Raw genomic sequence first — 23,466 nt, 5'->3', positions numbered from 1 at the left:
TCCCACTGTGGCAATTGCCCAGCTTCTTGGACTGTGGACGAGGGACATAGCTGCACACTGGAGCCCCAAGGGCAGCTCTTAGCCTGGGAAAAACAGAAGTCCCTTCCTGCTGCCCCCAATCCGTGTGCCATGGCCGGTGTCCTGGAGCCTAGGGCCAGCTGCTCCTCTCATGAGCTCTTCCTTCCTCAGAGCAAGAATGCCCTGGCCCATGCCCTGCAAGCCTCCCGGCATGACTGCGACCTGCTGCGGGAGCAGTATGAGGAAGAGGTGGAGGCCAAGAGTGAGCTCCAAAGGAACTTGTCCAAAGCCAATGCGGAAGTGGCCCAGTGGAGAACCAAGTATGAGACGGATGCCATCCAGAGGACAGAGGAGCTGGAGGAAGCCAAGTAAGTCTCATGGCAGGAGTCTGCTCCTTGTGGGTGGCAAGTTTCCATTCAAAGATGGGGCTTTCCCAGACCCCAGGGTGAGGCTGCACCCTCCTGCCTAGATTTGAGGCTGTTTGGTTAGGCTGTGGCCCATAGCTCTTGCCTCAGAGCAGCGGGGTGGGATGACACTTGGGCTGGGAGCACTTACCCCTTGCTGCCATCGGCAGGAAGAAGCTGGCCATCCGGCTGCAGGAGGCGGAGGAGGCAGTGGAGGCTGCCCATGCCAAGTGCTCCTCACTGGAAAAGACCAAGCACCGGCTGCAGACAGAGATCGAGGACCTCTCAGTGGACCTGGAACGTGCCAACTCAGCCTGTGCTGCTCTGGACAAGAAGCAGCGCAACTTTGACAGGATCCTGGCCGAGTGGAAGCAGAAATATGAGGAGACCCAGGCGGAGCTGGAGGCATCGCAGAAGGAGTCACGCAGCCTCAGCACAGAGCTCTTCAAGCTCAAGAATGCCTATGAGGAGTCCCTGGACAACCTGGAGACCCTCAAGAGGGAGAACAAGAACCTGCAGGGTAGGACTGGGCTCAGACTCTCCCTTGGATTGTTTGCCTGGGGCCCTGCTCTCACGGGCAGCCTGTGGCTCCCCTGTCCTCAGCCACATGGTGGGACGGGGGTCCCCTGTCGGCAGGGAGCAGACCTTGCTGCTCAGCCAAGCCTGGCCCATGTCCTCCTTGGGGGGATGCAGCAGCCCAGCCAGGAGGCAGCATGTGTCCTGCCCTCTTGCTGGGGCACTCTGCACAGACAGGCAGCGTCACTTGGCTCTCATCTGCAAATGGTGCATGTTTTGCTGCTGTGAGCGCCATGGCTGTGGCATGACACTGGCTTAGGGGTGTTGCTCTTGGACAAGCAGTTGTCCATGGGTCCTTAATGCCTCTCCCATGCCCTGTCCTTCACTCAGACTTCAGGGGAGTGCAGCAGGGCCCAGAAATGTCCCCAAGCACAGCCTCAGCTGCTCTCCAAGGGGCTGGGCGGGGACATCAGCTGAGCCTGGGCAGGGGGATGGGGAGGTCACCTGCGCAGGACTGGACCCACAAACTCATTCCTGACCAAACACCCTTCTGTCTCTGCCAGAGGAAATTGCTGATCTGACTGACCAGATCAGTCTGAGCGGCAAAACCATCCATGAGCTGGAGAAGCTGAAGAAAGCCCTGGAGAGTGAGAAGAGCGATATCCAGGCAGCTCTGGAGGAGGCTGAGGTAGGTCCTTGTTTCCCACTGACAGTTGCATGTGCCCACTGCCTTCAAGAGCCACTGGCCCACCCTGCAGCTCTGGTTGGGTGCTGCTGGAGCAGCAAATCACACCGCACTGGCAGGGTGATAGTCCTGAGGAGGGCTGGCACCCCTGGGCTCATGGGGGTCATGCAGACACAGCAAGGCACTGGTGTGGCTCCACCTGCCCTGCTCCCCATAGCTCTGGGCTGGGGGGCAAGGCCAGGCTGAGGTGGGTGGCTGGGGAGATCCCGCCCAGGGACCACCTTCTCATGGCTACCGCTGTCTCTAGGGGGCCCTGGAGCACGAGGAGAGCAAGACACTGCGCATCCAGCTGGAGCTGAACCAGATCAAGGCTGATGTGGACAGAAAGCTGGCGGAGAAGGATGAGGAGTTTGAGAACCTGAGGTGTGTGTAGAGAGGGAACAGGCTGGGTCATGGTGGCAGGGAGCTGGTACCAAGGTCCTGACAGGGCTGCCCCAGCCTGGGTGTCCCCTGATGCATCATCCCTCCCGCAGGCGCAATCACCAGCGCGCCATGGACTCCATGCAGGCCACACTGGATGCGGAGGCCCGGGCCAAGAACGAGGCCGTCCGGCTCAGAAAGAAGATGGAGGGAGACCTGAACGAGATGGAGATCCAGCTGAGCCACGCCAACCGCCAGGCCGCTGAGTTCCAGAAACTGGGCCGCCAGCTCCAGGCCCAGATCAAGGTTGGGCAGCCGCGGGTGGGACAGGCTTGGTGCTGTCCCTGCTGCCAGCCCCAGCTCCCTCCTGTCCCCACTGACCCCATGCTGCCCCGCAGGACCTGCAAATCGAGTTGGATGACACTCAACGCCACAACGATGACCTGAAGGAGCAGGCAGCTGCCCTGGAGCGCCGCAACAACCTGCTGCTGGCAGAGGTGGAGGAGCTGCGGGCAGCGCTGGAGCAGGCAGAGAGGAGCAGGAAGCTGGCGGAGCAGGAGCTGCTGGAGGCCACTGAGAGGGTCAACCTGCTCCACTCCCAGGTGAGGTACCACTGGATCCCAGGTCTCTGCTGGCACTGGAGCAGCGGGAGCCTGACAGGCCACAGTCAACTGCCGGTCCCTGTGGCACTGCCCTGCTCTGTCTGCAGAACACGGGCCTGATCAACCAAAAGAAGAAGCTGGAGACCGACATCTCACAGCTGAGCAGCGAGGTGGAGGACGCGGTGCAGGAATGCCGCAACGCTGAGGAGAAGGCGAAGAAGGCTATCACGGATGTAAGAGTGTGGTGGGGATGGTGCTGAGTGGTTTGGCAAGGGTGCCCAGCACCCTGTGGGGCTGCTGGGTGGGAGATAGGGGAGAGTTTCAGATCTTCTCCATTGAGCCCTGGGCTCAATGGCTTGGCCTTGTGGTGATGCCTCTGTGCTCTTGGCCTTGCAGGCTGCCATGATGGCAGAGGAGCTGAAGAAGGAGCAGGACACAAGTGCGCATCTGGAGCGGATGAAGAAGAACATGGAGCAGACCATCAAGGACCTGCAGATGCGCCTGGATGAAGCGGAGCAGATTGCTCTCAAGGGGGGCAAGAAGCAGATCCAGAAGCTGGAGGCCAGGGTGAGGTGGCAGGGGCAGACCTCTGGCTGTGCCACCTAGGAGCGGGCTCCTGGCACTGCCCCAGCCCCTGTGGCACCAGGCTCTGCAGGGCTCTGGCACTGTCCCATCCCTCTTGGGGCCAGGCTGTAGCATGGGGGGGACCATGGGCAGCGAGGGGCAGTCCCTGAGGGCCTGCAAGCCTGGGGCCGGCTCCAAGCCTTTGCTTGGGGTGGCTTAGCCTTGGCTGTGGCTATTCTGACCTGGGGAAAGTGATTTGACCTCAGCTGGGGCTGGTGCTGGCACCAGGGAGCAGAGTGCTGAGCTGGCCTCTGTCCACCCGCAGGTGCGGGAGCTGGAGGGAGAGCTGGATATGGAGCAGAAGAAGATGGCTGAAGCCCAGAAGGGCATTCGCAAGTACGAGCGGAGGATCAAGGAGCTGAGCTACCAGGTATGGCAGCACAGGGCACAGCTCCAGCCCAGCAGGACTTGGCGCATCTCTCCCTGTCCTCAGATCCTTGTGTTATCCAACGCCCCAGCACAGCCCTGGCTTGTTCTGGGTGCTGTGCTGGGACCAACGAGGGCAGGATGGGCTTCTCCCTGTCCCAACATCCACCACCTGCTCTGTGTCTCTCTTGCCCCTTTGCTAGCACCTCCTAAGCTAGGTGCTAGGGGACCAGGGGACGTGGGGCTGGGGCGGGTCAGCGCTCTTCGCGTGCGAAGGACCCTGGCACCGCTGGGGCTCCTGGATAAAGGTATTGGGGCAGCTGGAGCCTGAGGTGGGAGATCTGCTGGGGGGGGTCTTGCTAACGGGGCCGGGGCGCTTGCAGGCTGAGGAGGACCGGAAGAACCTGGCACGGATGCAGGACCTGATCGACAAGCTGCAGAGCAAGGTCAAGAGCTACAAGCGCCAGTTTGAGGAGGCGGTAGGTGCCTGTGCCCACTGTAGCTCTCCTCCGGGGGTGGACGACAGTGCTGGCCTTCCCCAAGGGCTGCAAGGGAAAGGGGCTGTGAGGTCAGCACAGGAAGCTCACAGCCTGGTGTCCCACCTGTGCCCCACGCACCCACCTCTCCCTTCACCCCACCCAGGAGCAGCAGGCCAACTCCAACCTGGTGAAGTACCGCAAGGTGCAGCACGAGCTGGATGATGCCGAGGAGCGTGCCGACATCGCTGAGACGCAGGTCAACAAGCTGCGTGCCCGCACCAGGGAGGTCATCACCTCCAAGGTAAGCTGTGAGGATGGGGAAGCAGAGCAGGGGCTCCTGCCACCCCCGGAGCCGCTGTACAGCCCCCCGGCCCCATCCTGCCCCGGCACTGCTCTCCTCACTGTTGCCGAAGCCTGAAGGGGGGCAGAGCTCTCCCTGCCTCCAGGCCCAGGATCTCACCGAAGCCCTTTTGGTTTTTTTGCCAGCACGAGTAGCAGGAGCCTGGCTGCCTGCCCTGCCCCCAGCTGCCTGCTGCACCTCAGAGGCAAATGGCTGCAACAGTCACTGCCAGCTTTGCACTGCGTGAATAAACCTAGATCTGCCGGGACTTGCTCCGTTGTGTCTGTCTCAGGGTAACCAGGGCCTTGGCCTCTGCTGCTGGAAACATGGGGGGGTGAGCTGGGCTCTCTGGGGACATCTTTCACAGCCCAGCAGGAGAGAAGCACAGGCCTCCCCTGTCCCTGCATCTACTGCACTGGATTGCTCCAGGCAGGTTTTGGGAAAAGAGCCCTTTCCTCACCCCTTCCCACCAAAGCACTTCAGCCCCGTCTCAGCTGCAGGGGAGCAGCGCCGAGGGGTGAGGGTGGAGGGCAGAACAGACCTAACCAAAACCATTAGTCCTGGGGAGAATGTAAAAAAAAAAAATCCTCAGTACAGGCCTGTGGGGGAGGGTGGTTATGGCTTTGGCAAAGGGACAGCAAAGAAAGACATCACCACTCAGTTCTTTAAAATAGATTTCTTTAATAGTTTCCATTTAATACGTTTATTTGCAGTTAGTAAATTGGCATTAATCTGGGCAGCACGAACCTCAGCAATCCATGGGGATAGTGCAGACTTCCAGAAGTATTTGTTAGTGACAGGGGTCCCACCACCGCCCCCCGTCCCAGCGTGCAGCCTGCTGCAACCTCAAGGCAGCGAGCTCTGCCTGGCCCCACGCAGGACACTTCCTCCCCACGCTCTCCATAAAGACAAAACAAGGATGAAGGACAGAGCTGTCTGGTCCCTCTCAAACTGAGGTTCTTGAGGCATCTGGCACAGACAGATGAGCCTGCAGGAACGCAGCCCCTGGTTAGAATTTGCCTGTGACCCTCCATGCACACTCGTGTCCCTGCCCGCTGCAGCCAGCACGCTCCCTGGCTGCAGGAGCTGCTGTGGGTTTTTCCTGTGCCCTTCTCTGCAGCCAGCCAGCTCAGCCTCCAAGGCGAAAGCAAAGCCAAGCTGCCTCTAGCAGGCGAGGACCCAAAAGTTTCTGTGCTCCCACGCTGGGGAGGGGACACCCGCGAGCCAGAAGGCAGGCTGGTGAGATGTCAGCTCAGCCTCACACAGGCCGACAGCCAAGGACAGAGGCAGCCCGGCCCCGACCTGTACATTACATAAATATGGAGATGTGAGTGAGACTCTGCGGGTCTATAGCAGCAATCCTTGGATGCACCAATTAACTAGACTATGGAAAAGGCATCCCTTAACTTAAAAGCCTTTTAATTCGAAGCATTTATTTTAAGTGTACATCTATTACAGTTAAGAAGAAGCAAAGATACACCAAAAAACACAAATACCCAAGAACAAAAAAAGTACAGATGAGAAAGAAATTAGCTCAGAGGGGGAGGGGGCAGAGTGGGGGGGACCTGATGAAGATCAGAGAATTGCAGAGGAGCTCCCTGACACAAGGGCTATGACCAGGGTAACCTCACCGGAGCAGGGCAGGGTCTGCCCAGGGGACTCAGGCCCCCAGGAGGGACACAAGGAACCCCAGGAGCTCCCGCAAAGCTGCAGGGTTGTGCAACAAGCTCAGCAGCTCTGACCACCCTGCAAGCAAAGTCTATAGCAGAACACTGAAGTGTGAGATAAGCGAGAGGAGAAGGGTGATTTTTAGAGAGCAAGTCCTGCACCTGGGGCTGGAAGCCTCATCCACTCACCCTGGCCTGGCACAGGCAGCATCAGAGATGGTTTCATCCTGCTGGCAAGGATTAGAGACAAAACGCTACAGCTCTGGGACTTCCCCACCATGGGTCCCTCTCCAGAGCCTGGACAGAGCTGAAGTCAAGTCGTCTCATCAAATAAGTTAAAGAAAATTAAAAAAAAAAATTCAGATGCATGTTTTAAAGAAAACTGGTTTCTTTTAGCTGGAGCTGCAAGATACATTTTTTGACTTAAATGCAGTGGCTCAGGATTTCAGACGTTATTTCGTTCCTGGGAATCTGTCTTGGAGCAACACAACTAACGTTGGTGAGCAGGCAGGACAGGTGCAGGTTTGGCAGCTAGCACTGCCAAAACCCGATTCCCCCTTTCCCAACATATCCTACAAAGTTACTTTCAAGCAGGAGTGTTTATTCCCAGCATTTAACACATTCTGATTAAAAAATAGATCCAGGAAAAAACTGACATCTCCAGTAAATATTGCACTTCAAGATTAATGGGTCGATATTAAGGACTGGAAGCAGAGACTGACATAAGACTTGCAGGCATAGCAGGTTAGCATCAAGAGCAATGGTCCTGAAAAGGATTTTAAAACCAGATTAGTTACCCAAGAAGGGACAAGCCATAAGTTTAAAAAATTAGTACATTTTAATGCTAGTGCTCCGTGAAAAAGCCAACCCCTGTTGCAATTCCACCACTGCTGAAATGTCTCTGTTCTCCGCAGCATTGTAAAACGCCTTCGGATGGGAAGGATCTGCAGGAAAGACAGCAGGAGCAGAGGTTGTCTCCTAACACACAGACAGATTTAGTACCAAATGATCCAAAAGTAGATGGTAAAGAGGTGACTGGAGCTAGGGCTCTCAGGAATTAAAAGCACACGCGCACACACACTCACACTCTAACCAACCCTAAACCCCCGATTCCAAACCCCAACAGAAGAGTTACACCTGAAGGGAGTCCTTGTGGTGGCTCTGCACATGGCTGGTGTGGCAGGGTCCCAGTCAGACCGGCTCCTTGGACCTCACATTTGGAGGGCAACCTCTGTGCTTTTTGACTTGCTAATTCTTGCAGCCATGAAAGACAGCCACAACTAAATTGGCACATACAGAGTATCCCCACCCATCAGCAAAACAAATCTCTGACCAGCCACACTGGACTGGGAGAGAGCAAAAAATAAAAATAAAGAGGCTGTTTTTTGCAGGTGATTATTTTTATCCCAGAACAACTGGAAGATACATCCCTGAATGTGTTGCCCAGAGAGCTTTCAAAGTCTCATCCGTTGGAGATCAGAGGTGGGGACTGGGAGGGGGCTGGGGTTTTGACAATGCAGTAACGCTCCACGGTTCCAAGCCGCACACGCACACACACACTACACAGCGTATCCCTGAAAATCCACGGGCTGCGAGGTACCCTCCAAGCGCTGTCCATCGGAAGCCAGACTGAAGAATTACTCCTCAGAAAAGTCTCTGTCAATGTCCATATAAGCCTCGTCGATGTAGCTAACTATGGCACAGGGGGATGTCCGGTCTGGACTGAGCAGTATAGATACAGTCTCTTTCCAGTAGGTAAAACTAATACATGAGCTCTGTGGGAAGAAATGAACAGGCTGGTTAGCACAGTCCGCAGGCACCAACATGCAGCAGAAGACATGTCCCAAAGGCATTCAGCAGACAGAACTGAAAATAGCTTCCTATTCAGCCTGACATCCCCAGCCACACGCTTTAATGCCTCTGATTCACCATTCAGCCCACCCTGTGTGGAGCAGAAGGGTGAATTGTGAACCAGCTAGACTTTCTACAACCAGCTGCCCACTATCCAGCTACAGCTGGGGACTCCCAGCACCTGCGGCAACTACAGCTCTGCTAAGAGCAGCATGGGGTGACCACCACCCCAGCCAGCATACATGCACACCAGAGAAGAAGGGCTTTTCCATGAACGCATTAAAAATCTGTTAAAGCTGCCACCCAAGCACTGAAAAGTCAAGGAAGAAACCTGTGCAACCTCCCTTTAGCCTTCTGGGGCACGTACAAGGGAGTCACCTTCTCACCACAGGTCACTTCTTCCTCAGTGCCCAAGACAGACCAGCTCTGGAGTGGAAACTTGCAGGCTGCTTTCCACAGGGCAGCTGCCTTGTCTTCTAGCAGCTACACCAGCTACTTTTCCTGCACTGTTTGCCAACCAGAAAGAGAGGGGACAGTCTGGTTAAGGTGTTAACTAGTCTGTGAGCTGAATTCTGTCCTGCCTTGCCAGCCCTGCCCTCGAACCCGCTCAGCATTGGCAAGTCTCATTTCTGTGTGCCAGAGCCGAGACCCAAGGTCTTGTTTGCAGGGAAACCCAGCACCTACACCTGTGGTAGTCTGACTGCTTGCAGAAGGGACCTGACCAGGTAAGATGGTGTGAAAAGCACTACAGAAAGTCACACTGCAGGGACAGAACTTGCTCCCTTCTTTCCCTTCATCACTTCTCACTTCCCATTTTTGCTCAGCGACTAGTAGACAGATATTGCTATGGTTGATTCTTGCTATGGTAAGAGGTTAACATACATTTTCTAAGCAGGTGCTGTCTTTATCCTTGTTGAGGTAATGCTGTTGCCAGAATCGCAGGAGACTATGGAAGTTGTTCAGGATGAAGCCTGGGTACTTTTCTGTATATTCCATCTGTTGCAAAGTGCGCAGATAAAAAGGTAGCTTTTCTTTCCTTCGGGCCAGCATTAGGATAACTAAACTTGTGTTCAAACAACTGACATTTTCCTAAAAGTAAAAATGACACAGTAGGTCAAACAACAAAAAAATAGAGACATCGGCTGCGCGCATGTGCTTACAAAACGCGTTCATGGTAAGCATGCAGAGGAGGTGCTCCTACATGTATCAAGAAAGAAGGGACAAGAGTCTCCTCAAGAGAAGTCAGGTTCCTCCCTGCTCCCAACCCAGTTCATCACCACACAGTATCAGCAAGATAACTGTAAAGTTACTGTCGGCTCTTTACCTGTGTAAGTGTCTGTACGTGAATAATATTAATGAGACGGAAAAGAAAGGACATTCTCATGGACATCTGGGACATGTACGATAACAGGCGGCACTCTGACAGGACTTCTGCAACTGCAGCAAGAGGAAAAAGACAATCGTCAGGTGCTTAAAGTTCAGACACATTGGTCCAAGCAATACGGCAGTAAGAACTGGTGCTCAGACTGTAGCAACAAACCTGCAAGGTGGCATTTCTCTGTCTAAAACCAAAATTTTCAAATCCCAGACTTAAAATGACTATTATCACTACAAAACACACCCCCACACCCCTCCATTTCTTATTCTTTACCTTTAGCATCAGACTGACTCTCAAATCGGTCCAGGGACAGCGTAATGCAGCGAACAAGCATGTTCGAGTCAACCAGTGAACTGTTGATCTGATTTAAAAATATCTGGAACTAAAGAGAAACGCTTTTTAGTGTTGCATTAAAAAGCAGACAAAGAAATCCATCCTACATGAAGACTCATAGGTGAGGCCCGACAGAACAGCATTTCATACCCTTTTCAGAATGCGCATGGCCAAGAGACATACTAAGCCAATTACTCCATTGGCAGAAGGAGAACAGGTCGGTGAACCCAAGCAGGAAGAGCTACGAACAAGGCAACAGTAAGTGTTCTCCAGATTTTTGACGCTAAAGAGTACAGCTCTTGAAAGTTATTGGAGAAACCACCTTGAATTCTGAGCACAAGCACCTAAAACGTGCACTTCACCAACATAAGGCTTCACAGAGGTGGACAATTTCCCCTTCCCTTCAGAAACAAGAGTTAGGTTGTGAATGCCAAAATACTCGGGGTTGTTACCTTCTTGTTATCTTCTACGAGAGTAAGAGGAGACGTACGCTCCTGGACCTGCCTCATCCAGTCTGAGCCAACACTGGCACTGAGGGCTGACCAAAGGATGCCTATACCAAGTACCTTAAAACCACTACGGAACAGAAAAATGCCAAAGTCCTGGCACCACTAAAATCTCTTTTGAAGCTGTCTCACTCTAATGAGACCAAGATTTCATACACTATTTGTTTGGAAAGAGGGATATGAGACAGCCGGCCTCTGTAGTTCCTCCAGCTCCGTGTTTTCCTACACTGATTTTGCGCAACAGACAGTGCTACGGAGGAACACAGTGAGGGATTCATACGGAAGGAGAATTAAAAGTTATAAATCAATAAATAGGAAGCACACACACACACAAAGTATAAAGACAGAGTCTGTAGAATGCATGAGTTCATTTACCAGAAAACAACCTAAAAATAAATACATCCTCCTTTTAAATACATCTCTGCTTCTATTCTCCAAGGTCTAACAGCAACCAGAGAAAAACTACAGTAACGTAAGCAAGAGCATGAAGTCATTCAAAACCTACCCAACAGCTGATGTTATACAAAGTGCACAACAGCATGAAATCACTTTGTATAGAGAACTGCCCATTCTTGATCTACACATGCAACTAAGTTTTATCGGTAATGACTTCAGCCATGACTTCTTAAAATGTCTGTAAGTTCAAATAACATCAAAGATAAGTCTTTTTGCAGTATCAAACATTCATGAGTATTTTAAGTCATCTCCATGAAGAACATCCTCACCCTAAGCTCCAGTAAAAGATTTTTTGGAGCCTGTCTCAATGCCCACAACTATCAGCTTAACCCAAAACCCTGTGACTTCCCAGGAAATGTTCTACTGTCTTTGAGCCTTGACCTTAGACTTGCCTGATGATGTAATAGGGCAACATTTTCTGACCAGCACAGTGCTTGCTGACTCAGAACAGCTGGGAGCACTTCTGAAAACACGAGCGTACGCAGCAACTTATGTGCTTGTGAAGAGACTTTGGCAGCTCACTCCTCCGTGTTTCCAGTGTACCAAGCTGAGCAATCACAGCAAAATCAGGAAATGAATCTGAGTTTCTTAGTGCTACCTTTGGCTATGAGACCATGTAATTTGACCCACCGGGGACAGCTTTTACAAATATTTACCTTGTCATCTGTGTTGATGTACTTGTTGAACCTCTTGAATGCATCAATATTGAATTTCATCAGTTCTCCCAGAAGATCAAAGTAACTCTGAAGCACATCTCGTGATTTGCACTCGCTATCAACAATGCAGTAGAGAATATGCTGGCATGGGAGGAAAACATGTTACTGCCACAGTTCAGCCCGAGCCAGCAGTACAGCATAGACGCTGATTTAATCACTATTTAAAACATTTATCTGCAAGTTTAGTTCTTAGATGACAGAACTAGAGACATCAATTCAGATGAGTCTTCTGTTAAATTAACTTCCCAGTGATGCCGGCAATAGAACTGGCCACCCCACACCTGGTTGCCACAAGCACAATTCACAAATACTTTTTAACGTTGCCCCATTGCCACTGAATATTTAACACTACATCTTTACCACCTTTTGAATTCATTACAGATAAATCCTTCTTGATTGCTTTGGAGATATGTTACAGAGGAAGCTTGACATATACTTCATTACCTCCAGGAGTCCTCTCTTTAGCAGGAACATCTGGTCTGCATAGGAGGTGGTGCCTCGCAAAAAACTTTCAACTGCCCTTGCTTGCCAAAACCTGAGAAAGAGAAGAAATGAGGTTTTAATTTTGGAGCAAGGGGAGTATTTTATCACAACTATAATTTAAATCAAATTTCCTAATCAGTTTCATTCCAATCTGAAGCTGGCGTCAGACCTGTTGATGCCGCAGAAAATCACTGACTGTACCAGGCAGGAGGTCCAAGGCAAGCTCTGGCATTTACCCTCACCTGCACTGCCGTTGGAGCCAAGGGCAACAAAACCAGATCTTTTCACAGCTTACGATTTTCAAGCATTTTCAACTTCTGTAAGCTGCATGAAAACAAACTGACTTGCCAGCCAACTCAAACCAGCATGTTACACAGTACACAGTGAACCCACCTGAAGGAGGATTCAGCTGGTTCCTTCTTCATGACCTGAAGCAGTCTGGTCAACAAGCCTCTTTTCCCATCACAGACAAGACTCCTAGAGCATGTGAAGAAATTACAGCATGAGTGGGAGGGCTGGCAAACACTGTACCTTGTAGAACACTGAATCCAGTCTCTTCTCCAGAGCTTTTAATGATCCAAATCCCAGCATTAAAGTACAAATATTAACTTTCTTTACTAGTTCTACCAGCGGAAGAGTTCTCCTCATTGCCTTTGGTAAACATCTGCAATACCTGCAACATGACTTCCAAATAAATCCTAAAGAAAAATTATTTGTTTTCTCGCAAAATTTTAATGATTTCAGAAATACCAATTCACAGCTTGTAGGAATTAAGAAATTAGAAAAAAAACCATATACCACATTTGATCTTAGGAATGAAAGAAAATATGCTTTTTCTGCTCAACGAACATAAAGGAAGCTCTAATTTCCATTTAGAAGGCAGAGTATGGAAACCTAGATGCTACATGAGGTAGCTGCCTTCTGTATGTACTACTAAAAGTACAGAGGCTGTAGAACTGCAATACTACTTGTATTAAATAGCATCTTCAGTGGACTATCTACCTACAGCAAGCTCAGGCAGAAGCAATGCCTTCATGTCCTCATGTATCAAGAAAAGCAACATGGAAATTAAATGCTAAGCGTGGAAAAGAAACCAGCTTTAGGCCAGAAACTGAGCAACACTGCCTGCCTGCCTGCAGAGGTAGAGTACGATTCTTTTAAGTGGCACTCTTCTACTCAAAACGCACCCCAGCACGCATATCCAGCGGGCGCTCCCAGGTTGACGGCTCCGTACTGTATCAGCACCTTTGCTGGGCAGTCAACGGCCAGCTGACACAGCCCTTGTGGGAAGTGGTTTTCTAACACTCAAGAGAAATGAGAAACTTTGCAGGTTGGAAAAAGCTGTTTACACTCAGTGTGCTCCTCACAGGGTTATTTTTCCCCCCTAAATACTTACACCTTTTTGAACAAAGCCAGAAAGGTACCTGTGCTTAGCAGGAAAGGATCTGAGTAATACAGACACCATTTCTTCCCAATTAGGCACAGTATTATGATAATAATTATAACCTAGAAATCCTCTTAGAGAGCTCCCTTTTGAAGCGAGGTAAATCTGCTCTGTGCAGACCAAGTCCCTGCTGATACTCTGGGAGTATTCTGACAACTAAATTCTGCAAACAATGTTTCACCTTGTGAGGTTCGTACATCAGAATTGTGTATTAAAGAGCTTATGAAATCAAAATAGTCAATCTAACAGATACAGACTCTCCGGTGTTATATTTGAGTAAGTGGTTTAACATGTTAATCTAATTTAGCTTACTCTAGTTCTTAGCTGCTCTTAAAATAAAGAATCTGAGCAGACACACTTAGCTCTGTTTATGCAGATCACAAGCAGACATAACGTGCACACAGACTACTCCTGAATCTCAAAACAAAGATTTATTAGTAGCAGCAATTCAAGCATTAGAGGGTTCCAGTTTAGTTTCCAGGTCTGTCTGCAACACCTGCAGTGAGAAAGGCCAGACAAACAGCCAGACCCAGCACTTCATAATGAAGTCTCAGCCATGAACTCAAACTCCCCATTTTAGGTTGCTTTGGTTTTTGAAGTGCCTTACTCCGAGCACAAGTACACTTTAGATTTGCTAATGACCACAATCATCATACAAACCTAGACACCTCCTGCTGAAACACGTCACTAATTAAAGCAAGCGTGGTGGACAGAAGGACCTCAAACAACAGAGGTGACATCAAACCTCCAATATAAGTGCTTGCAAAATGCTAGAAGCTGCTGACCTAAACCCTCTATCCCTACTCACCTGTCTGTGTTGACAACTGCATCAACTTCAGGGATGTTGGCTTTGTGGGAGATTGCACTCAGCTCATTAAGTTCTTGGCTGTTTAAAAGGAGATACTTGTTCCTAAAGCAAGACAGTCGGGGAGTAGGGGAGAAAAATACGATGAATTCAGAGGCAGGCAAACATGCAAAGCCATGAAGAGTAAAGCCACATGCCTACGAGGGCTGCAGTCGGCTTTCACCTCCCCAGCTCTTCACAGCCATTCACACTCTACTCCCCTCCACCACAGCACGCTCCCAAGACTAGGCCAAGTGGCTGCTGTTTTATAAACCTCCTCCAAAATTTGCCAAATCCAAGTTTCAACACTGACCAGCTTCAAGATGCCAGTTCTTTGCTGACCTGTTTGGTATCTCATGGTTTGTTTTGTGAATATTTGCTTCCAGATGGCACTCGGTTTTGAAAATCTCAGCAACATTTGGCTGAGTTTCAGCAGATTTAAATAGCAAACTTTTTCACAGCTTTCTACAATCTTTCTCTGCCACATAGTGACTAAGCTCCTTATCAGTAATAAACCTCAATTAGAAAGCAGAAACTGCAAAAAAGTACTCAATCATCCTGGTGTTTTATTACTCTGGGAAAATTGTTTAGTCTGGAAATATTTAAAAACTTCATAGATTTATTCACAGGAAACCTAATGGAGCATAGGATGCTGTGGTGAGTGTGAGGGTGTGTGAAGACAACCTATTCATCAAAACATAGCAACTACACAGAGGATAAATGATTAGACCAGAAAGGTGATGGGGATGCCATCTTGCTTCAAACACTATCTTCCAGATTAGTGCCCACTGAGGCTGTCACGTGAAGCTTCTTTTGATCTGGATCAACAGGTTTCTGTAATGAAAATACAGCCTCTCTCTCCATGCAATAAACAGTTTTGCAAGTTTGGTTTATACACAATTTTACTGAAGTTAATATTAGTAAGTACTTGCTCTCATCCTGTCCTCAGCTAACTCAGCTTCTCTGTGATTTCACAGAAAGGTCATGTAACTATTTGTTTAAAAACCCTAACCAGATTCCACACATTCCACTTGCTCCAATGCTACAGCTGAAAGTACTTTTCTGTTTAAAGAAGCCTGACATCCTTATAGTAACCACTTAAGTAGGAACATCATCTAAAGAGAAAAACCTGGAGTGATTCCTGGGCAAATAATACCTTGCATGGAGAATTTACCATAGGTCAGCCTTTCCCTTATGTTCACAATACATCCATCAGCTCCCCATTCTTAAAGCTAATACTTCCCAACCAAAAAAGCTGATACTTTCAATATGCATATCTAACAGTACTAGATAAAGCCTACACAAAAAATATCATGCTAGCTGTAGGTAAGACCAGCTAGGCAAGAAGTGAAGGCATAAACACATTTAGTGCAATATGCCTCAAATGCAGATGTCTGCAAAGAATAGGAAACCACCTTGCAGGACTGAATTAGAGCAACAGGACACTGACAGAAAGCAAGATGTGACTCTGCAAGTCAGAATAGAGCAATAAGTACCTCTGTACCAGCAGAGGAGGTGTGCTTCTTAAATAAAAGCATTAAAAAATAAGTAAATAAAAAATCTGGATCACCCCATAACCAGATCCAGCAGACTCAAGCTTGGCAGGTATGCCTTCTGAAGACAAACAGAAGCTTTCTTCCTATTTCCAACCTAGGTTCACAATGGCTAGCTGACAGATAATTGTTCCCCTAACATCTTCCCATCCAGTTTAATCAAGACTTCTCTACTGCTGGCATTTAGACAGCAATCGTGTCTTCCCAGCCTTTTTACAAAGGCAAAAGAGTATTGGTTAACCTCTTCAGAGGTACACTGTCTTTCACCCTGATTACAACTGCTTTGTTTTGTGCTTGTTCCACTTTGAATTAAACCTGAACACGTCCCCACAGGGTACACATGCTCTTGTGAGCTCACTGGCTCACTACCAACTCTCAGGGAGAAGACAGATAAACAGCATCATGAAAGCTGCCTCCTTATTTCTTCAGCCAGAAAGTGCTAACTCATCACATAAATGTTTCAGTTTGTGTCAACATGAAGCAACATGATTTTTAATCATCGACAGACATACTAAGACATGCCCACTAGAGAGCATATCCTTAGCCTTTTCATAGCAGGAGCTGAAAGGCCTGTGAACATCTGAATCAAGTTTAAGGACAGCACAGTGTTCCATTCACATGGAGCCTGCACCGCGCCTAGGACACCCGCCGTAACTGCAACCAGGCAAACAACAACGCAGCCACCATTTACCACAGCTCTTCATACTCACTCATGGTGATCACTAAAGCTCTGAAGAAGCCTCAAGAACTGTATCTTTAAAGTAATGTCCTAAAAAGAGACAAGAAAGGTCAAAAAAATTTTGCTTTCATATTTTTGGATATCATTAGTTACCAAGCTGACATGAAACAGCCAAATTGAAAACCTATCCAAATCAAACCCAATTGGACAGCAGAGCAAGTGACTTGCATAAATGGAGAAGGCTGCACTTTGCAGGCTTCCCAAAATAGAACTGGAGACTGCCTCCAAGCCTATGCATGGAACAGTTAATAATTTCTTCTTGCTGCAAAGGCAGGAAAGCTCATCACTGTATTGATTGATTTAGAATATCTAGGTTTGAAAAAAAACCAAAAAAACCCCAAACAAATCAAAACCACAAAGAAACCAACAAAATCCCAACCTCTCCAAAACCTGACTGTGATCTGGTTTGTGTTCTGTGCCTCTCCTTGCTATACCCGCTAGCGATCCTTTCCTTAAGTTTCAGTCATCTCCAGGGACCACAGAATTTACCCCTTTCGCAGTTCCCAAACTAGGAGAGAGGGAAGAGTCTAAATTGCCCTCTGCTAAATTGCTAGCATGAGCCAAAGATAAAGACTTAGGTGAAAACAATTATTCACATAAAACTGAATGCTACTGCATCTCAATTCATTTATTACACAAACACCCAGTTACTCAATACAACTCCTTAGAATTATATGATAAGATAAAAATCCAATACAGAATTTAAAAAGTTACTCACTGGGCTACAATCACAATTTTGATTGTGTCCATGCAGAACAAGGGCTGATGCTGAATGCTTTCTCCAGATCAGTTTGTCAAACAAGTTATTGAGGCCAGGAATCAGTTTGAACTCTGCTATCATTTTATGAACCTGGAAAACAAGAGAAATACTCATTTGCTACAGCCTCCAATACGGATATAACGTAGTCTGGTAAACAGACAGGCACAATTACATCATCCTCAGACAACAGAAAGAGTGAATTCTTTTATCAAACGGCACGTGCTTGTGTTAACATGCACACTAACCATGGTGTATCATTAGAGGAGTTTCCATTGGCGGACAGAGAAAACAGACATTTTGGGGGAAAGCTGTTAGCCAGTGCTTCAATTAACCACTCTGCCTCTGGAAGCAGCTTTGGACATCAGGAGATTACTTACAGGACATTGAAAAATACATCTATACCTAACTTCTATGTATCACAAAACTAAGCTGTGAGTATTCTGCTGCCAGTCATCCACTGAGCGTCCTTTGCCCTCCTAGTTCACACAGCTAAAGTTGAAGCAGTCCTCTGAAGACAACACAAACTATCGCTATCGTTTTTGTTCAAGTGACCTAGGCAGGAGTTCTGAGCAAAGCAGAGCCCAGCAGTAACACAACCATGCTGCAGTCCAAGCACCGCCTCTTCAGGTTAAGAGAACTTCTTTAAAGAACGCTCAGAAGAGAAGGAAATGCCAAATTACTCAGGTTTATCTATCAGTCTGCCTGTCAAGCTAGGACGTGGTACATCGTGACATGTTTGAAACAGGCTGTAGAGTTACTCATGTAAAACAGCTAATAATTTTGGTGTGAGCAGCTGTCAAATACCTTCAGTCCAAGCTCTGACACTTTTGATGTCAGCAATAGGAGAAATACAAAGTGTGACTCATCAGCTGTAGGCCTATGACAAGCAGTATCCCTTGAGATGTAGTGCAAATGAAAGCCACGCATGATTGGGAAGCCCATCGTGCTGCCCAAAGCAGTAATGGACATGTTCCTTAAAATCAAGTCACCTAAACAATAACCTAGGTTGTCCCCAAGATGCAGAACTATAACTAGCAGTATTTCAAGCAGATCACTCCATTTTGTTCTATTTCCTCAAATACCTGAATGAATCAAAAGTATTTGGAGCTCAATGCTATTTTACAGGCGTTCATTCTTATTCTTGTTCGCAGCATAGCTGATGGCCTTTTGCATTCCTCTTGGCTGTAGCCACCAACTGTCCCCATCTATACGGAAATCACATGCCCACTGCTGGGCATCTCCAAATATCACACCTGAGGAAGCAACTGCTTCCCACCCCACCCTTATTACCCTGACAGATTGCAACACCTGGAATCCTTCAGTGCTCCCTTTAACACACTCTCGGACACTTTGATCTAGTCACACATCTCCAACAAAAACAGCTCTGAGGACTCTCTCCAAACAAAGCACTCCCTGCAGTCCCCATCCCGTGGTGGCCAGCATGGCACAAGCACAAGGATGAAACCACGTGTGCAAGCTGCCTTGCAAGAGCCTCGGCCTCCCACTAAAGGAGGAGCTCTCTATGCTCATTGCTTTAACTCATGAATCTGCTCATTTCCACACAGAGCATAATCTGCTTATTTGAAATGACTCATCCCTAATTGCAAATGTGTTCAGTTTACTTTTAGTTTGCTTAACTCACAAAAGTTCTCACCTGACAGACGGCTGCATGACAAAGCTCCTGAGTCACAGTCATTGCCTCTGGATCACGCTCTCTCCCAGACCCCAAACTCATTACAACTACTCATCTAGGGGTGCCAAGACAACCCCTGCTCTATATTCATCCTTCAAACTCCTTTCACTTTTTCCTGTTGCTGCCCAGCTTCGCATGAATTGCTCTATTGCTTTCTCACTACTAAAACTATTACAAGCTTCTCCTGTGTGCAGTTTGGCTCCCTACAGCAGGAGCAAGTAAATCAGCTAATTGCCTTCCACCACAATACAGACACGCAAGACAACCTAGAAAAAATATATGAGGAGAGTAAATTAGGGTGCGACCATACTGAGAAGGAAGCAAAGGCACAGATCTGCAATGAAACACCTCTTATCCCCAAGGGGGTGACCATCCCCAGTGCGGCAGCAGGAAGAGCCAGGTCGCTGCTAGCGCAGCTGTCAATTTATGCAGGTTAGCCAGCAGTCAAGTTTAAACCACAGATTTAAAGCAAGCATTCAGCAACAGCTGCATCATGCTTTGAGCAAATGCCAGACCACTGTGTTGATTATCATAGTGGACACGAGCTGGTTTGTGATGCCCTTTAGAAATTCGACGCAAAATTATTCTGATATAAAACCAGTAAGACCTTTGGCTGCTCAGACAGGAAAACTGATATCACAGACCTTGTGCTTTTATTCCCTCACAGAAAAAGAGATACCATCAAGCAGCTGAAGTGCTTGTCAGTGAGAGTGCTATTGCAGATGCTGCTGTCCCCTGCTTATTGGAGCTTTCCACATAGAATGGCTCAGCTCTAGTTCTTAATCTGGCTGCCTCTCAGGAAGGGGAATGGATTCGCATCTGCCACACAAGTCTTTGAAAACTTTATGTTGACTGAGGAATGAAGGATCTATCATGTGTTTCAAAGACAGCGGACTTTATAAAACAAGCTGGTTCTGGACAAAAAAAGTGTTTGGGAATGAAGTAACTCAAATCTTTCAAGAATTCAATTCCAGTCCTGAATCAGCCCCGAAGAAGTGAACTGCATGCCAGCTTTATCCTCCATTTCCATGAGGGCAGAAGTAGCAGAGGAAGAATAAAGACTTGTTTTACCAGGAAAGCTTCAAAGCTAGCTATTTCAGCAACATACTTTTCCTTGTCACATATGACAGTAACACACAAGAACCGACCAGGGAGGTAAGGACGTGAACACCTCCAGCTCCCCAAATAGGCGGCAGCAGGATAAACGCAAGCTTCAAGTAGTTTCTGCAATGTCTATAAAACTGCATTCTTGTGGTGAAATCAGACAGGAAGAATTATCTGACTTGATACAATGGAAAAAAAGTCCTCCTAACAGATCTAATGTTCTAGTAGTTCCAGTTGTGGCTTTTTTTTATTTTATGCCCAATAGAAACAGTACTTCTAAAAGGCATGACAACAGGATTATGAGTTTCTTATGGTAGTGATTGTGGTTTCTGCAAGAATTGCTAGTTTCCTCTGGTTATTATTGTACAGAATCTATTTCTTCTTAATACTGAGTATCCATTTGTAAGTTCAGAACAAGTTAGTTAAGTCCAGGACTGAACTACAAATGCACTTTTATTTTAAATTCAGATTAAGAGATTTAAGAGACTGTCTGTGGTGAGTATTTGTGCCTCCTATTTGGTGGGAGGTTACGAGCAAAGAACAGAATACTCAAGATAAATGTGCTCAAGCAGCAGCCCCCAACCCAGCTACTCTTGCCTAATAAAACAGCCCTTCAAGAACTCAAAACAATTTGATCCTCCATCTCTAAGGCATTCAAATGCCCCACTATTCCAAGCTGCTCTGCTGAGCTGAGCAGACTGCCAAGGCTGGAAACCTGTCAGAATTGCCCCAACAGATTGCTGTTCTTTACCCTTCACAATATGCTTTTGACCGGTTTAAATCAAACTGCAGCCAGGCTGCAGCGACTGGTTCTCCATAAGCCTATATGAGGCAGGGAACAAACTATTTTTCATTTTGAAAGCAAGAAGCACAAGAGGAACAGATGAGTGGGATTTGTAGGCAGCGCCTAGTGCAGGCAGCACTGAAGCGTATCTTCCCAGCTGAGAGTTTAACACCACGCTCACTCAGCCAAGATGTGGAAACCTACTGCAGAAATCACCCATTCACAAATCACCCCAAAAGCGAAAGCAGCCAAGGAGAGGCCTGAAAGGACTCTCTCTGCAGAGACTGATCAGCACAGCTTGTGACAAACCTTGCCTGATGCCTCATTTCAGTTCAAAACACTGCCTGTTTGTGCATCGCTGCAATGATGGGATTTGCCCAGCTTTATGCCTTGAGCTTTGCCCTTCATGTCTCTGTGTCCGTGACCTAATTAACGAGCACTCAGGTTTAAAGAGATACCAACTTCTGCGTGCGTGGCGTTTCCAAGTGCTCACCTGATTCCTTTGTCTCCCCATGAGCAGCACGCAGAGAACATACAACACCTCCAGCTTATACATAATCTCGTGCATGATCTTCATGGACTGTGGAAGCTGTGTTCGTGTTGAGGTGTTGGCCAACCCACTTTCATCCGAAGACTCTGAACAAGATGGCAAAGATGTAAGCCTGAGGCAGCTTCAATGGGAAAATATTTGTTACAGTTATTACTTTTACACTGAAACACTGCAGATATAAGACCAGCACGTCTCCTTGAATCTTCTTCTCAACTAAAAATAGTGACATACAACAAATAACCAATTTAAATTAGATGCTACAGAAGAGGAAAAAATATAGCTGGAACTTTAGAGGACAGAAAATTAGGGTTCTTTTAAAATTATTTAATTTTTCCATAGTAAGAAAAATGACATTATCTACCTAAAATAAGTAGGATCATCTATATGAATTAATAGACTACTGCACCAGAAAGGATACTGCAGAAAAGGAATAAAAGTAGGGGTGAGATTATCAGAAGCATTTAACTATTAGTCTACTTTCATTTCATACCTCAGTACCAGTACATTTAGGCCACAGTTAAATAATTTTCATAGCCCTATCTAGAACTATACTAAGGGCAGAAATTGGATGTAACACACCATGATTGCAAGTGGAAAACGTGACAAAAATCATGAGTCACACAGGGAAAGTAACTAAGTACATAGTGAAACTCAGGTTGCAGTTGAAAAAGGAGTTAGCTCTTTACACAGTACATAACTAAGTGATGAACTGCCCTGCCACAGGATAGTGTGAATGCTTTTTGAACTCATGTGAAGAAACAGTAACTAGACAAACACACAAAGGAAGGAAACCATCAAAGGCTAAAAAACATAGACACCACCTCTGAGTCACAAGTCCTGAAGCCACCAGCCACTGGAGACAGAGTATTCTGGGAAAGTACATCTAGGTTTGCCTGCTAACTGATGTTGTGGGTCAGGGCACGTTCCACCTCAGCAAAATCACCTTGTGAATTCTGTTTCAAATACCAAGCATTCTCCAGTTTCCACCAAGTTGGTGCACATAAAGGTATGTGCGAGATGCTGCTGGAGCATTCACATATTTTGTTTTTTGTGTATTTTCAGAAGTTTTAATAATTCATTGCTGGTAAACTAATGAAGCTGGATAAGGAAGAAAGTCTTCCAAAGAAGTATAGAAGCAAAGATTTAGGTATCAAAATTTTGTGATAAAGTACTCGATAACAGAGTGAGAATTGAGTTCTACAAGACATACATTGTATTTTTGTAATATTGAAGGGTGAAGAAACAAACCAGGAACTTGCTTCAAAGCATTTTCCTAAGGTTGTATATGCTCACTTGGGAACAATTATTTTTTTCCAATTAACTTATTTAATTTTGCTTTCTTTTTTACAGAAGGGACCACTTACTTGGTATGAAGTATTTGAACCTATTTGGACCTAAAGCCATCAGCCTAAGTTTCACAGCAAAATGTCAGTAAAGTCACTTACCTCAGATGTGTGTATTTTTCTCACTCCAAGGGAGATCAGTGCTGAGGACGTACAGCGTTATCTAGGCGTGCAAAGGGCACATTTGTCCTTTGGACATTTCCTTTTGCTAACTAGTTCATGAAAAAAAGTCAGTGCTACGTGAGAACAAAAAGGGAGTCAGACCTAAATGTGGGCACACCAGTCTTTCATGCAAGAAAAAGGGAATCAATAGCAATCGAAAGGAAAAGCAACACACGGTAAACACTGAAGAAGATTAATATATGCATCAGCTAATTGAGGCTAGAGGAATGCAAGCCAATACCTGTACTGCTCTGCTCTGCCTCTTCATTTGCCACTCTCATCAGTGCATCAAGTACCAGTGCGTTGTCCAGCCAGGTGTACCATTCTTCCAACTCCTGGAGGAAGCTGGAAGTACCTGTTGTTTCAGACACCTTCCGTGTTGCCAGTTTGCACAATCGCTCAATGAAGCCTGGAATATTCAAAAGTGTAGCTAAAAAAGAAAAATAATTTTATTATTATTTAAGATCACCAACACAACAGTCAACAAATCCTCTATACTACAAGGTACCAAAACATCTACATTACTAATAAGGTACACAGAAACAAATTCCATCAGGTTAAAAAGATCCAAAGATGGAAGAAGTTGGTGCACTCTCCTATTAAGGACTGAAGAGAGCGTATCTATCCCAGGTACAATTCAATCAGT

General features: G+C 47.2%; 2 protein-coding genes across 5 annotated transcripts in view; one reads left to right on the top strand and one right to left on the bottom strand.

Moving 5' to 3' along the window:
- MYH7B (myosin heavy chain 7B) overlaps nucleotides 1-4,722 on the top strand; it is a 29,403-nt gene extending 24,681 nt beyond the window's left edge. For all 4 annotated transcript variants that reach the window (XM_054845465.1, XM_054845468.1, XM_054845467.1 and 1 more), the window contains 12 exons: nucleotides 190-386; nucleotides 593-942; nucleotides 1,502-1,626; nucleotides 1,931-2,046; nucleotides 2,157-2,349; nucleotides 2,442-2,645; nucleotides 2,753-2,878; nucleotides 3,042-3,212; nucleotides 3,535-3,639; nucleotides 4,019-4,114; nucleotides 4,278-4,415; nucleotides 4,601-4,722. In XM_054845465.1, the coding sequence (XP_054701440.1) occupies nucleotides 190-386; nucleotides 593-942; nucleotides 1,502-1,626; nucleotides 1,931-2,046; nucleotides 2,157-2,349; nucleotides 2,442-2,645; nucleotides 2,753-2,878; nucleotides 3,042-3,212; nucleotides 3,535-3,639; nucleotides 4,019-4,114; nucleotides 4,278-4,415; nucleotides 4,601-4,609 (1,830 nt within the window). In that variant the 3' untranslated portion in view covers nucleotides 4,610-4,722. The remainder of the gene's footprint in view (nucleotides 1-189; nucleotides 387-592; nucleotides 943-1,501; nucleotides 1,627-1,930; nucleotides 2,047-2,156; nucleotides 2,350-2,441; nucleotides 2,646-2,752; nucleotides 2,879-3,041; nucleotides 3,213-3,534; nucleotides 3,640-4,018; nucleotides 4,115-4,277; nucleotides 4,416-4,600) is intronic.
- A 393-nt stretch (nucleotides 4,723-5,115) lies between these two features.
- Nucleotides 5,116-23,466, bottom strand: part of TRPC4AP (transient receptor potential cation channel subfamily C member 4 associated protein) — a 38,791-nt gene continuing 20,440 nt past the window's right edge. The window contains exons 8-19 of the mRNA XM_054845950.1: nucleotides 23,062-23,250; nucleotides 21,259-21,401; nucleotides 17,143-17,274; nucleotides 16,396-16,454; nucleotides 14,097-14,198; nucleotides 12,238-12,321; nucleotides 11,806-11,896; nucleotides 11,302-11,442; nucleotides 9,624-9,732; nucleotides 9,297-9,409; nucleotides 8,855-9,061; nucleotides 5,116-7,896 (exon numbers count right to left, since the gene is read on the bottom strand). Of these exons, the coding sequence (XP_054701925.1) occupies nucleotides 7,759-7,896; nucleotides 8,855-9,061; nucleotides 9,297-9,409; nucleotides 9,624-9,732; nucleotides 11,302-11,442; nucleotides 11,806-11,896; nucleotides 12,238-12,321; nucleotides 14,097-14,198; nucleotides 16,396-16,454; nucleotides 17,143-17,274; nucleotides 21,259-21,401; nucleotides 23,062-23,250 (1,508 nt within the window). The 3' untranslated portion in view covers nucleotides 5,116-7,758. The remainder of the gene's footprint in view (nucleotides 7,897-8,854; nucleotides 9,062-9,296; nucleotides 9,410-9,623; nucleotides 9,733-11,301; nucleotides 11,443-11,805; nucleotides 11,897-12,237; nucleotides 12,322-14,096; nucleotides 14,199-16,395; nucleotides 16,455-17,142; nucleotides 17,275-21,258; nucleotides 21,402-23,061; nucleotides 23,251-23,466) is intronic.

The sequence above is a fragment of the Grus americana genome, chromosome 17 (assembly GCF_028858705.1).
Source record: "Grus americana isolate bGruAme1 chromosome 17, bGruAme1.mat, whole genome shotgun sequence".
Taxonomy (NCBI): Eukaryota; Metazoa; Chordata; class Aves; order Gruiformes; family Gruidae; genus Grus; species Grus americana.
The sequence above is the reverse complement of the archived record's forward strand: the minus strand, read 5'-3'. Positions and strand labels throughout refer to the sequence as shown.